The sequence below is a fragment of the Danio rerio genome, chromosome 9 (genome assembly GCF_052040795.2).
Source record: "Danio rerio strain M-AB ecotype USA chromosome 9, GRCz13ab, whole genome shotgun sequence".
Classification (NCBI taxonomy): domain Eukaryota; kingdom Metazoa; phylum Chordata; class Actinopteri; order Cypriniformes; family Danionidae; genus Danio; species Danio rerio.
Window position 1 is genome coordinate 10222048 of NC_141029.1, and position 15612 is coordinate 10237659.

At 35.6% G+C, this 15612-nt stretch overlaps 2 protein-coding genes across 11 annotated transcripts in view; both read right to left on the reverse strand.

Moving 5' to 3' along the window:
• The window catches only part of fstl1b (follistatin-like 1b), a 96734-nt gene extending 84650 nt beyond the window's left edge, over positions 1-12084 (reverse strand). For 9 of the 10 annotated variants that reach the window (XR_015498732.1, XR_015498734.1, XR_015498733.1 and 6 more), the window contains exons 1-2: positions 11975-12060; positions 11792-11848 (exon numbers count right to left, since the gene is read on the reverse strand). Coding sequence is in view for 2 of the 10 variants with exons in the window: in XM_087265997.1 (XP_087122123.1) it covers positions 11792-11848; positions 11975-11977 (60 nt within the window). In the remaining 8 variants the exon portion in view is untranslated. Of the gene's footprint in view, positions 1-11791; positions 11849-11974 lie in introns of all 10 variants that reach the window. The other variant, NM_001039621.1, reaches the window with a different exon arrangement.
• LOC147842272 (uncharacterized) overlaps positions 1-15612 on the reverse strand; it is a 543494-nt gene that overhangs the window by 473343 nt on the left and 54539 nt on the right. The gene's annotated exons all lie outside the window — the stretch shown is intronic.

A 15612-nucleotide genomic window follows, 5' to 3' on the forward strand; every position in this document is an offset into this window, starting at 1 on the left:
CAGATCTACCAACTACCTATGGCGTTATTTCAATGACAAATGTCGTGAGTGCAGTATTACAATTCGAGATCGAGAATATGAGCAAGTGAATCGTTTTGCTTATGCGCCAATTTCCTCTGTTTCTGCACAAAACTTCTTGCAAGCCCTCAAATATACACTGCCCAAGAGCACTTTCTTGTGTGCGCTCAAATAACGTTGATGAAGTGTGATTTAGCGCTTTAAATTAACAAGTATGTCTCAATAAATGTTACATTTATAAGATTTGCTAGGAATATTTATGAATTTTTCCAATAGACTTTCAGAGCGGTATTAATGCGTCCGGAAGTAAAGTGAAAAAGTCATTATATGAAGAGTCCTAGCCCTTTATCTATAAATTAAAAATATCGAAACTGTGTTCATCATAACTGAAAGCTACGTCGTGTTTGCTGGCCTCACGCATCACGCACCTGTCAGTCAGTCAACCTTAAAGGGTTAAACAAATTATCCACAGCACTACTACGGTCACAGAAAAGTTTACGCTGTTAAAATTCACTTACCTTTTAATATATTTTGGCTCGATTATAACTTGCTAGTAAAAAAAAACAACTGAATGTTTTTAATGAGATGCAATGTAGCCGTGGCAGGATGAATTTTGGTGTGGTCATATATGATTTGGTCATATACAGTATGTACACAATGTGTGTACTACTGTATGAAGTAAATAAAGCATACTGTCAGATTATGGTTAAAAAGATTATTTCACTGACAACCTATGCGTTTTCTGCTTTTGTGACTAGTTTTGTTAGTATTGATGTGCATTTCAGTGTTTGAAGCCTAAAATACATATTTCAAGAGTTCACACTTAGCTGATGATTGATAATAAAGCTAGTTTAGCGTGCTGTCCCGGGAGAGAGCCCTGAACTTATAAGATCCTCGAGCCTTGGGCGCCCTCCCGTTGCAAGGCGAGAGGGGAGTTTGAGCTCAGGTAGATCTCGATGACTCTCCCTCCTGCTTATTGTAGCTAAGTGTCAGATATGGATGCTGAGAAGGTGTACTCAACGTTTGGCTAAAATATGGGTGTTTCAAGACGAAGATAGTGAGATGAGAAAAGTCTGGTTATTTATAGTAAGTTACAGATCATCTGATAGGATAATCAGTCATTAGCTAAAGTTGAAACAGCTGTGAACAATCATAAGCACGTAATCCTCTCGAAATTTATTTATAAATAAACTTCACTTTGTGATTGAAAACACTGATGATTTGTCATTTATGACAACTGCGGTGGGAGTCTCTCTGACCACGGATGTAGTGAACTCATCAAGGGCTGACGTCTGGTTCATCATTGTGTTGAAAATTAGACTGTTTGCAGAGTCTGATAACCTAGCCAACAGTTAATTCATTTTAATTGGTTAAAAACAACATAGGCTGTATCCAGTCAAACCTCAAAGTGAAACTGAAATGTTGCCCGACGGCATATTGGTTCATTTTGTCCTGATTAAAAAGTGTTTGAAAAGAGCATTAACCTATTATTTATGTGAAATATAGCTATTTCATGTAGGCCTATGTATTTTATCCTTTTTTATATGAAATTTACTATGGTGGTATTTTTAATGAACAATCCTTTTTTTGAGCGGTTACAGGTCAATGGTTGATGTTTGGTGAGTGATGTTTGAGTGCCAGTTATCATTTAAAAAATATATATGAAATTGACAACCTTAAATTATGGGGGTAAAGTATTTGCCCAGTCTGGTGTGCTATTCTGCTTCACCACTGGGGTGTAGAGGATGTTTGCAGCATGAACCAGTACAGAATAATGATGCATGTTCATCAAAAAATATGTAAAAGTCACATGAATTCCTACATAACCATTCACACTGTGGTCAGATTGCAAAACAGCAGATCTGTATCTGATTTAATACCACATGTGAAGGTGGCATAAATCAGAATCGAAAAGATCAGATTTTATGTGGTTTGAGCTTTTCACATTGTGGGTAAAAGAAATCTGATTTGAGCCGCATTTGCCTGCTGTGTGAATGTAGCCTAAATCAACACTTTAATGGGTAGTTTGTTGGTCATCATTTGCTCACCGGTTACTCGTTTCGAACCTCCATGAGTTTCTTTCTTCTTTTAAACACCAAAGAAGATAATTTGAAGAGAGCTGGAAACCTGTAACCATTGAATCCCATAGTCGTTTTCTTTTACTATAGTTAAAGGTTTTCAGCTTTTTTCAAAATATCTTCTTTTTCGTTCAACAACTCATAAAGGTTTGGAAACATTTATAATTTACTTATAGCACCTATTATTATATAAACTATGCCTTTCACCAGATCCAAACAGAACTTGCTACCTTTTTCACTATTCAGTGCTGATTTTGAGTATAATAATGGAACTAATTACTATAATTATAACGGTAGCTGAAGACAAACAATCAGAGAGTTAATTCTGCAGCAATCTGCATCTTTATTAATCAGTGCATTCATATTCTGTGTGGGCCTTTTGTGACTAAAATGGAACAAATTGTTCAATTAATGGGCACACAATTCCTCTTTCTAATATGGTCACACTTGATCATTCAAAAGCAACCTGACTTGTCATGGCAAATTGTGACCATTTTACCCCATATTTAACTTCCATTTACTTTTTTAGGCATTTAACATGCTTTTCATCCAAAAGAGAACAAAAGCAATTTGTCCAAGAAATTCCTTAATTTAAAATGTCAGGTTTATTAGAAAACTAGATTAGAAAGCAAGCTAGAGAAAATGAGAAATGCAGAAAAGAAATGATATTGTGTCTGTGCGTGTGCATTTGATAAAACTAGGGGAGCTGCGTTTATGTCCCCTTAATTAAAGACTGACCAGATGTTTGTGGACACCAGATTCACACCCTGAGGGAGGAAGAATTCCTTCCAGACTCACATTGCAGGAGATTACTGAAAGCATTTTAGTGAAGCTTATAAATACTGACAGTGTTGACAGGAAAAATGCTGTGTATGTGCTATTATATGGAGGAATGAAGGCATCAGATCCAGTGTTTAACTAACTGTCTTTCAATGAAATGGCTAAAATACGCTACATGACATGGCTGAATTAAAACACGACCATTTAAGATTGTGACAACAGGCAAATTTTAATTAAAATTCTAGTTGCCTTGCTTTTCACTTTCTATCTTTTCTGATCATCCATGCATTGTGTATTTTGTTAATTTAAAAGTATTTGTGTGTACCAATTACCAGGCCCAGACGGAATCTGAGGACGTTTTATATTGGGAGTTTTTAACTTCTATTTAATGTTTAAATTGCAAATCTAATTAGATTCACTTTATTTGGTAAACAAAGCAAGTTTCTCATATAATACATCTACCAAAAGACAGAAAATATTGCTTTACAAACTAATGTACATAAATCAGATGAACATTTTCATATTAGTCAATAATATTCCTGTAATTAATTAAAAAAACAAATAAATTTAGATTTACACACATTTATTCAAGTAAATAAACAGAACTAATGATGGACTTCTGCGGAATTCTGCATGCACAGATTCTGTGTGAGCCTACCAATTACTCTTGTAGAGCATTAATTAGTGTTCCCACTCTTTCATAAACAGCAGATTTTTAAAGCATCATTAATTTCAAATCTAGCACCTGTAATTCACATTGCCAGCATATGTAGCACCATAAAGCTTAAGTGTAACACCATGTGTTGACTTAGCCTTCATATTTACATTAAAATGTCAGTTGATGATAATGTTTTGAATGTTTCATTTTCAAAACAAATTGTTTAATTCAATGCTGGTGAAATTCAAATGTGGTTTCTGACATATTGATGAAATGTGCATTATTTGTGAGTTCTTTTACAGTATTTAAATTATTCATTCATTCATTCATTCATTTTATTTTTGGCTTAGTCCCTTTATTAATCCGAGATCGCCACAGCGGAATGAACTGCCAACTTGTCCAGCACGTTTTTACGGAGCGAGTGCCCATCCAGCCGCAACCCATCTCTGGGAAAGTATTTAAATAATAAAAAAAAAGAATGAAGAATGTTTTATTGTTGTTTTTTTGCATTCTGTTTTGACAGCAGCACTGTACCATTTTGTAAATAACCTAATTTAATATTAAAATTTAAATCAAGCACTTTCAAGAACCTGTGTTTGTTTTTAAGTGCGTTCCAGGCCTTGAATCCATGCCTAAAATTCAAGTACTTTCAAAAAGCGTGCAAACCTATTAACAAAAGGAAGTGTCTTAATGAAATCAAAATTTTACCAGGTGGAAAAAAGCAACAAAAATAAACAAATAAATAAAAAATAATAAGACTAAATAAAACCCCACACACACTGTAGTTTAAGCCAAATTTGGAAATCCTAAGAAATTCATGTAATTCCAGACTAAAATCTGTGGACTTTGATCATTGGTTTGACATGTTCATCGATAGCCAAATAGTTTCCATTGCAATCAAATTTTCTGGCAGCATCCAAAGATTTCAGACACTTGACTGCAGCATGACTTTCTTAAGATGAGCATCAAACCAAAAACCAAGAGTAGCGCTGAACCTGATGAGTTTTCTTGCATTTGACTTGCTATAAATATTTTTTTTTTCAGCAGAACAAGAGGGTAAGTAAATAATGACAGAATTTTCAGTTTTGAACAACAATATCCCTTTAAGGAGTTGTAAATGTTTATAAGACAAACCGAAGGACATGCACATTACAGTTTTAATTATGGTTGATGATTTGGAGATGGCAGAGTAATTGATCAGCTGACCTAAAGCGCTTGGTTTTTATTCAGAAACTGTTTTAGTTATGTTTTAATGTTAAGCGCCATCTAGATGGTGTAAAAATAATGGCAGTGTTGTGTTGTGTGTGTCATCATTAAAGTCATTTCAATGATTTTTCAGCTCAGTTCAATATGTAAGATTAGCACTTATCTATACCTTCATGTGTTTATCCCTTTTAATAGGTGTAAAAATGATCTCCATTCATAGCCACGTATTTGATTCCACTTAAATGAATGAGAATGCTAACAAAAATCTCTCGCTAGGTTTTACCAACCTCCTTGGTTATTTCCTGCTCAAGTGAATGCGTTCTAGATCATTAGACATGACGTTATGGTGCAATGGAAGCCTGTCTGAAACCAGTTTCCAAATGAGGCGCCTTCATAAAAAAAAAAAAAACTAGTCATTGACTGACTGGGCAATGAAAGCAGTGAGGCAGCTGGACTTTTTTGGCACAGCCATTAATATGCGTAACAAAATTATAGCATAGTGCATGCACATTTCTGTCATTATGATTCTCTAAAAGACCAAAAGCATTACATCGGGAAAGATCAAAACTATAATATCAGCATGGTCTGATTGGTAATTTGCTAAAAATACACCATCACAAGTTGAAATCACAGCAAAGGATCATTAGAGCCCGGTTACTCTCTCAGTAAAGACCTCTCAGAAGGGGCACCGTGACCCTGACAGTGTTCTCTTTCATTCACCTCTCTTTTCCCCGACCTCACTCTCCTTTCTCCCTCATTTTCTTTTTCCCTCGGTAACTTCTATTTTTAACAGGGCTTAAAGCTCAGTCGATTCACCTGCTGTAGGGCAGCAGAGAAACACAGGTAGAAAGCAGCTCACAACTCTGGGAGCTGTGTTTTTTTTTATTATTGTAGAATGGGATTTAGGTAACTGCATTATCCTGCTTCTGCTATTACATTTAGCAGTGTTAGAAAAACTCCATGCCCGGAGAAGAGCTGAAATTTATTCTCCTCTGCAGTTTGTGATAATGTGTTTTTTATGTCTGCTTGTGTGATAATGTTTCATATTGGACAATCATCTTCTATTTTCTTTTGTTACAACGGAGGATAAGACAGAAAAGGAAACAAAAAAGAACTCATCAATTTTAACCGCTGGCTATATTTTGTTTTGCACACAGTTTTCTTTACAGGTTAATTCTTAGGAGACATTTATATAAGAGAGTTATGAACTAAAACAGGATTTTTAATTCATTTCGACAACAGTATTTTGGCAGATTGAAACAGCAAGCTTTTGAACATTGGTTTTAAAGAGCATTACTGCCTTTGTGTAAATTACACTGCATTGTAGTGTGCAAGATTGAACTCATTGCGGTTCTAGAAGTTTTAACATCAAGTTCTTGTGTATGTCTTGTTTTGATCTTCCAGAATAGTTGAGTTCCAGTAATTGAGATCCTATTTCTCCCCATTTTCAATTGGCTTTTTTGAAATTATCGGCCAAAATACATTATATTGTTCTTTTTGTTATTTATTTGATTAATAGTGTTTTTCCACATTTGTTTAAACAAGCTGTTATTTCTCCATTAATTAAAAACTCTTGCATTTTAATTCAATGTCTTCATAGTACAGGGACTAGTCTGGTAATAGAGGGTATACTTTTTCTATTCCTTTTTCTCCAAATACCTCATCTCCTGTGGTCCATTTAAAACTTATTAATATCCACCAAGGCTCTATTCTGGTCCTATGTTGTTTTCACCGTATACATGCCTATTGGTATCAATCTATTGGTGCTATCATATTCATATGACAAATAGATATATTTAACACTAACAAATTATCAATAATAACTAGTGTCTTCCGTGTCTGCCTATTATTAAAGTATTGGCTGTTAATTTTTTCTTATGGGCGACATCATGGCTCAGTGATTAGCATTGTCGTCTCATAGCAAGAAGGTAACTGATTCGAGTCCCGGCTAGGTCCGTTAGCATTTCTGTGTGGAGTTTGCAAGTTCTCCCTGGGTTGGTTTGGATTTTCTCTGTGTGCCCCGGTTTCCCCCACAGTCCAAAGACATGCACTATAGGTGAATTGAATAAAGTAAATTGTCCGTAGTATTTGCGTGTGAATGTGAGAATGTATGGATGTGTATTTCCCAGTACTGGGTTGCAGCTGCAAGGGCATCCACTGTGTAAAACATATGCTGAATAAATATGGCGACTCCTGGTAAATAAAGGGACTAAGCTGAAGGAAAATGAATGAATAAATAGATTTGTTCTTATACTGCACATATTCTGCATGATCTTATTCTACACCTCCAATCCCACTCATTACTTAAATGCAACAACAACAAATGCTAATTAGCAGGAAATTAGGAGTTTATTGAGCTAAAAGCCACAGTTAATGGTTTGTTAATAGCAAGAACTGTTCCTTAAAGTATGAACCATTTAAAGCAGAGTATATTCATGAAAAGGAGACATTTTAGAGAGACAGAACACTTGAGGTAAAAGTGTTTTTGACCATGAATCATGTAAATCGATTGCAGGAGACCTTCAAAACTAAACGAGGAACCTTTTTAAAAGCAAAGTAGGGCCACTTTTCTTTACAATCTTAAGGAGAAAATAAATGGTGAAAATACTTCTGATATACAAGGTCAAGGATAATGGACTGAATTGTAATAAACTATAACAGAATAAAAAATGCAGAAGATACACTTTCTTTTGCCTCAAACTTATTTTATACCTGCACATATAAACTGCACTTAAAATGTGAACACTTTTCCTAGCAACCACACAATTCCCACCAGAGCAAATTTAGGTTTTAGGACTGGGAAATGCAGTGTGTTTTAATTTAGGGTGACACTCTTTAAGAGCTTGTCTATGTACTGTATGCAGCACATCACGCCTTTAGGGAACACACGCTCTGACAGCTCCAAAGCCCCTACTGAGGGAGATACAAGAAGGAGACAAACCACAGCATGAGCTATGTGAATAGCGGAGGGTGGAATCATGCGGGCTGCATGACACCCATTATGAGTTGCGTATTCCCTTATCAAGCCTGTCAGCATGAAATTACTTACACATTATTCTAGGACGCCATATATACCAGACAATATTGTGCATGTCGTATTGTAATACAATTGTAATTCACACTCTGAATGCAAATGTACTCTATATTCAGATAAAAAAAAACAATAAGGCTTAGAAATGTGATCTAATGTGATGCATTTTGAGGACGAAAGCCACTTTGTTTTTAGCACACAGTATATTTGTGCTTGTTTGAGAAATGACAGATGTTTTACACAGGAAGGACATTCTTGATGCACGTGTCATTGACACAGGGGACAGCTTTCACAAGGACCTGTATTGTTACTCATGCATAAATTCTAACACTGTATTGCATTTTATATGAACAAAGAAAATTACTTAAGTATTTATTTTTAATGAGGTCCAAGAGAATGCTTTGCTGCTATTGTGTTGACATTTGGAAGGATTAGTTGGAATAAAATAAACGCTGGTGTGATTGATTTATTAGTGCTAACCCATTCATTTGAGTAGGTGTGCATGCTGCCATCTAACCTTTGTGGACACCAAACAAGTGAACCGAGAACTATTATTTAGCTTATAAACTCAGTATATTATTCATCACAAGCATAAATGGAGATCTGCTGTATGTAATAAATTGTAATGAGCAACATGACTATAATGAGAACATCCAGGATTGCTTGACATCATTTTTATGGTCGGATGACTCGCATCTAATGAGATTATGTCCTGTTTTTAGTCATTTTAAATGTCTTTGGTCTGCAATGTATTCATATTTCAGCCAAATCAGACCAGAGTTCATCTAGAAGCAGATTGAGGCATTTTCAGTCGTCTTCAGTCATGTTGTTTAAATGGCAGCATTTACACTTATTCTATTGAACTGCACTAGCAAAACAATCTCAGCAAGGTTTGCTTTAATCCATCCAAACCTGCCAAATGTGAACACACCCTAATACAGCACTAGTTGTGGGCCATTATCTTGGATTTCATGAAAAATAAATGCTGAAGTAATTTTCTCTGACCATATATATCAGGGGTCACCAGTCTTGGTCCTGGAGAGCCGGTGTCCCTGCAGGGTTTAGCTCCAACTTGCCTCAACACACCTGCCTGGATGTTTCATACCTAGTAAGACCTTGATTTAACTTGTTCAGGTGTGTTTGATTAGAGTTGGAGCTAAAATCTGCAGGACAACGGCCCTCCAGGAACAAGTTTGGTGACCACTGATATAGATGGACCCTATGCACAAGACGCATTTAACGGTCATCATAATCTTAAATCCTTAAACATTTTTAATATTTTAATTAAAAAAATACAAATAAAAAAATGTATGAACATTTATATGCATCTATGTATGCATTATATCATCTTTGTGTCAAAAAAAAATAATTACTGCTTGTGCGGGGTGTTTCTATTAATTCAGCAGCTATTGGGGCTGAGAGTAAATTCGATGTTATTCTCTCCTCGGAGTGACGTTATCCATCTCACACTATTTTTTACCCTTTTCTGAAAGTCTTGCGCTCTAAGTTTACCCAACTATGACGACTTCACTGCTGAGAAACCCGAAATTGTGTAAAGAGTCTATAACAATATGCGACCCTGGACCACAAAACCAGTCTAATGTTACATGGGAATATTTGTGGCTAATAAACAAAAATATACTGAACCTAAAGTTAATGGTTTTTATTTTTCACAAAAAAACAAACAAAAAAAAAAACATTTGATTTTGTTAGTTGACTGATAAATCTCAATTTCTAAAAGCTGACACTTATGACTAGCTTTGTGATCCATGGTTAGATTTAATGTTTTAGGCAACATTTACACCATTTCATGTACATGTTTTGTATATATGTTTTACCTGCCATCCACACTACTCCTGCATCTTTGACCCATGAAAATGAAGTATTTTGAAACCAAGACTGTTTTAGTCACGGCTATCCAATATCACAATCTTCTGGACTATTGTGTATCGTTTCCTGATTCGTCAAGCCACTTTCATGTATCACACAACTAGTAGACTGCAAGTATGGATGCCGGCAAAATATGTGCATGTCCAGTGAGCATAAATGATCACACGTCATGTTTTAGGCTGTATTGTGTAAACAGAGATTGACTTTCTGAAACAAAGTAAAAACGCCAGCTTGGACAAGGAGCGTTTTATTTCTAAATATAATATATTTGCAAGTAAATAAACAACTAAAATACATAAATTCTATACAAAGGTGAAAAGTATTAACTGTTTTATGGGTTAAATTGGGCTTTAAATATTATGTTTTTGTGTTAATAGGCTTTAAATGTTATGTTTGTGTTAATAGGAATTTTGTGTATTGATAAGAAAGAAAGAAAGAAAGAAAGAAAGAAAGAAAGAAAGAAAGAAAGAAAGAAAGAAAGATGATCTATGGTTTTCATCAGTGGTCAAAATTAGACAAAGAGAATTAAAGCTGAACATTCAAAGTGAATCAAGGAGCGTTTTTTATTCTAAAACCCCATTTAAAAACAAAAAACACAGCTTTAGAATGTAAGCCGTTGTACTGTATGCATTGTGTTTCTCTAGCTGTGTGACATTTAATGCAGCTCACCTGGCAGGTTGTTATTGCACCACAGTGCGAAAGGACGCAATTAGCTCAACACTAACAAAGACAACATATGGCCCCCATCAGCAGCTGCATCGGAGCACTGAAATCAGTGTAAACTCACAGGCCAAACACCTCCAAACAGTTTGTGATCTGATTGCTTTTAACAGCTGTCTGTTTACAGCTCTTCCAATTGCCAGCGCAAAGACCACCAATGTCTCACCACACAGAGTTCATTAACCACACAAACACAAACCAGGTGATGTAATGTGTGTTTTGTGACATGCATCTTGGCATCTTAATTAGTTCAGGAATTTTAATAACCACTCCTTATCATATGCTTTCTATTGACCTTATTCTTTAGGTATGAGCAGGCGCAGCCATTTTAATCTTTTTGTCTCAAGACTTTTAGTATCATCCACTTGCATTCATTTTTAGGCATTAAAAACAGCTCTTTATGCTGCTTGATGTTGCAAACTGATGTTTTCCTATTATATTATTCAACTTTTTATGTTTAGTCATAAACACACTTGTTTGAAGAGTAAGTAGTTTGACCATTTTTCTGCCATTTATTATTCCTAATTTCTTCTATGGCAACTGAATTGGAAGTTTGAAAACAATCGCAAATAGGTAATGTTAGTTAGTGAATATAAAGCAAAGAAAGAAAGAAAGAAAGAAAGAAAGAAAGAAAGAAAGAAAGAAAGAAAGAAAGATCGATGGTTTTTATCTGGCCAAAATGGCACAAAGACAATTAAAACAAAAGTAGTCAACATTCGAAGACAATCATAAACATTTTTCCAAACTGTCCTTCAAAAAAAAAAAAAAACAGATAACACTGGGTGTTGTTCAATAGTTTATCAAACTTTTGTTGAATACAGATGATCTACTTCAAATGTCAATGGCCAAAAGGTGCAATTATATTTTGTATATATCTGCCTATTATTTGGTCAATTCTGAGTGCCATAAGTTTCATACATTATACTGAGCTCTCTATCTGAATGCATAAATGCTTTCTGACTTGATACTAAATTTAAAGTAAAATATACATATTAGTTTAAGTGCCAATTCGGTCACGTGCACACATGATCATGTGATACCAACATGAGGTGCGACCCGCTCTATGGATGTAAAATAAACCTTTTTTGTCTCTCCCCCTCTCTATTTTTTCCTCGAAGGCGTCTGGAATGATCTAATGTTAGTCAACCTCATTGAAGTTGCTTTTCATTATGTACAAAACATTTTCAATTGGGAAAAAACAACTACACTGGCCGCAGTTTTAACATTAATCATAATTATCCATTGTTTTGTTGTAAGTAATGTTAGTTAGTTAGTGCACTCATGTTTCTTCAACAGTTCATTCTGGCCAAGTCGGATATCAGAGAAACTATTATCAGGATCCACAATAAACATTCTTTTCCAAAAACACGAGCTCTTCTCCTTATTAAAAGCGGGTTTGGTGTAACTTACCTCGGCATGACAGCAGACTACAGCCAGGAGGAAAAACACGGGTAAACACCGAAACATCTGTAACGGGCGGAGAGAAGAGGGAGAACGGAGGAAAAGACATTACAAAAGGAGAAAACGCCAGGCAAAACGACACAAGTTGTTTAGACGCTGTAAAATGTTGTAAATAAAATTCAGGTTTCTCACCATTTTTTGCAAAAAAACGCCGCCTGGGTGTCTGTGAGGAGGAAAAGCGCGACGTCTCGGTCCGCTGTAGGTCTGAGGATGTGATCGCAGGAAACTCGAGCAGCGCTCAGGAATCCGTTTCTTCCCCCTCCGTGACGTGACGTGGCCCGTGAAAAGCCGTGGAGCAGATCCAGATAATGAGCACAAGCTCGGATAAAAGTGCTAGTGGTTTGCGAGACCAATAAGTCCATATTATTGCATATATTAGCCTACACTTGCAGAAAAGTGCAGCTTTTGCTTGTGTGAGACATAACAAATATTAGTGGAATGTTAGAAAAGTTACATGCTCAAATTAATGCGATATTAAGCTAAAATAGATATAGGCTAAAGTGAAATAGAGAAAGAGTAGAAGAGAGATAGAAAGATTCGCTCTAGAACTCCAGGTAGGCTACAAAGATAAACCTTTTTAATTTTAAAAAACCAAACAAAACAAAACAAAACAAAAAATATATATTATAATAATGCTTCAACAATTCATCACTTCCATCATACAATTGCTACATTTAAGTTTTATTAAAAGCTGGAGTATGTTTATACTGGGACACCAGTATCTGTTTGAGTTGAATTATGAAATGTGTTTTGAGATATGAAACATGATGTTCAAGAAAATTAACAGAAATCAACATAAACATCAACTGTGAGTGGAAAACTGCATTATTAAAGTTGACGTTTGTGAATAAAAGCAGACCCTGCATAATTTCCATTGAAAATTACATGATGGAAACATTTAATAGTAATTGGCCATTATAATTTGCTTATCAACAGTGGTGTTGAAAATGTCCCTGAAAATTCAACATTGTGAAAACAGTTTGGACAACTAAAACAATAATGGTGAATTTTGTGCAGATGCATAGTGTTTCCTTACGTGACATCACCAGCTACTGAACTGTCATGCATTTATTTATTTTATTTTTATTTTTTTGTGGTATTCACAGATTTATTTCCCTTTTGACAATTATTGTCAGTATATGAAATACACTTTTAGATAATTATTTCCTCTAATCTGACAGTTTTAATAAGTTTTCTAATAAACCGAAATAGTAAAGACCTGATAATCGCCCGGCAAATCACACACCAATGATTGAGTTTAAAAAGGGAGATTTCGACCAAAAATTTTAATTTACTTACTATTTCCTCACCCTCAAGTGGTTCCAAACCTTTATGAGTTTCTTGTTAAAAACAAAAGAAGATATCAAAAAAAGCTGAAAGGCTGTTATTTACTTATTTTCTCTGGTTTAGATTCATTGACGCTCCAGTGATGTTTGGAGTACAAAAACCTGACAGGTCTTAAAATACATCATCTGAACAATGTCTTTGCTAGTGCAGAATGAACAATATGCTCACTTTAATTAATTTAGTACTATTTTATTAATAAACGTGAACCATCACGTTAACAGTTCATTTTCTGCTTCTCATAGCATTAGCATTGCCGCATTAGTAGCCATGTTTCTGTCTAAAGATGCACAAAGATATATCAAAGAAAGCTGAAAGGCCCTAATTTACTTCCATAGTAGAAAAACAAATACCATGGAAGTCAATGGTTGCAAGTGTCCGGCTTTGTTATCTTCCTTTGTGTTTAATAACAGAAAGAAACTCATAAAGATTTGAAACAAGGATATGAGTAATTGATAGAAATTTCATTTTGTTGTGAACTATCCCTTTAATCATAATCAGAAAACATTAGGGGTACAAATACAACAACTGTACAAAAACGCACCTTGTAGACCTTTAAAGATACATTTTTAGGTTTTGTATGCCTTGTTTATCTTTTGTCGGACAATGCAGCTCTCACTAAAAGGCACTGTGTATTGTATTCAGAAAGCAATAAGTTTTTATAAATTGTATATTTAATGGATCAAAGCAATTAGTGTAGTGACATGAACTGAACCTGGCTGAAAATGGCTTTTCAGATAACTCTTTTGAGTAATCTAATCTTGAGCAGAGAACAATGATCTTGGTCAAACAACTGTTATCATTTTCCACAAAGCGTTCTTATATTGTGACCTATATTGTGACCTTTTATAATGCTAAGCTTAATAAATATCTCTAAGGGTGGTGAATATTCACATATAAATGATCTTTTCACCTTAATTAAATGTATTGGTCACACTTTATTTTAAAGTACAGTTTTTCCTATGGTGGCACAGTGGTTAGAACTATCTCCTCAAGGTCGCTGCTTTGAGCATTTCTGTGTGGGGTTTGCATGTTCTCCCCGTGTTCGCCTGGGTTTCCTCTGGGTGCTTCGATTTCCCCCACAGTCCAAAGACATATAGGTGAATTGGGTAAGCAAAATTGGCCAGTGTGTGTGTGTGTTTGTGTGTGTGTGTGTTTGTGTGAGAGTGTATGGATGTTTCCCTGTAGTGGGTTGCGTGCAGCTGGAAGGGCATCCTCTGCGTAAAACATATGCTGGAATAGTTGGCGGTTCATTCTGTTGTGGGGACCCCTAATAAATAAGTAACTAAACTGAGGGAAAATGAATCCTTGCTATTAACAAACCATTAATTATGACTTTTATCTCAATAAACACCTTATTTGCTGCTTATTAATAGTCATGTAAGTTTAGGATTGGGTTGAATTAGGGATGTGGAATAAAATTATGCAAAATATGAACTTTAAATACACTCTCAGAAATAATATGAGCTGTCACTGGGGTGGTACCTTTTCAAAAGGTACACATTTGTGCCTAAATGGTCCATATTAATACCTCAAGGGTACATATTAGTACCTAAAAAGTACAAAAGTGTTCCTATTAAATTTTTTATGTACTAATTTATACTTTTGAGGTATCAGTATGGACCCTTTACAAATGTGTACCTTTTAAAAAGGTACCACCCTAGTTACAGCTTGCATACCTTCATTTCTGAGAGTTTAGTTAGGTACAGTAATAATATGGATAGGTCTCTCCTCTTTATACTAAGGGCGTACTCACACTATGGGCTTGGGCTTTGGCGCAGTACGCTTTTGTGTGAGTGCAAAACGTGCCTGAGCCCGAAACTGAAAGTGAAACGTGACTTTTAAGGGACTGTTTCATATGGATTAATAATCATTCTTACTGTTCAATGAACACAAGCTGTCATAGTTTAATTAAAGACACAAACCCCTCACTGCACGACAGCTGCACCTCCAGTAAACCTCCTTATTCCTGCAGCACGAGGACTTTATGATTGTTTATGAGCGTCTAAAGTGGGGGATCTGTTCGGCAAAATTTTTGACTGCGTGTCACCACATCCCAAACGACTTAAATGATATAACTGAGGAAATCTCCACTGTGCTGAGCGAGAGCGCTTCTCTTCTGAACAGCGCATATTCGATGACGTACTGTAAGCGCACCCAGGCCTGAATGTAATGTGAGGGTGGTCCGTCGGGGGAGACGGGAGGGGGGACAAGTGTGCTTTGGCCCGGTTCAAGGCAACTGTACATAGTGTGAGTACACCCTAAAACGTTACTAATGTATTTATTATTATTATTTGGTTCAGTTTTTATTGTTCAGCACATAATCAGACAGGGTTCCCAGTTTCACCCACACACAGCTGTAGGACAAAAAACAGTGTGTAAAAAATTGTTAAAATGAGGAAATTGTCAACAAATCTATATACAAT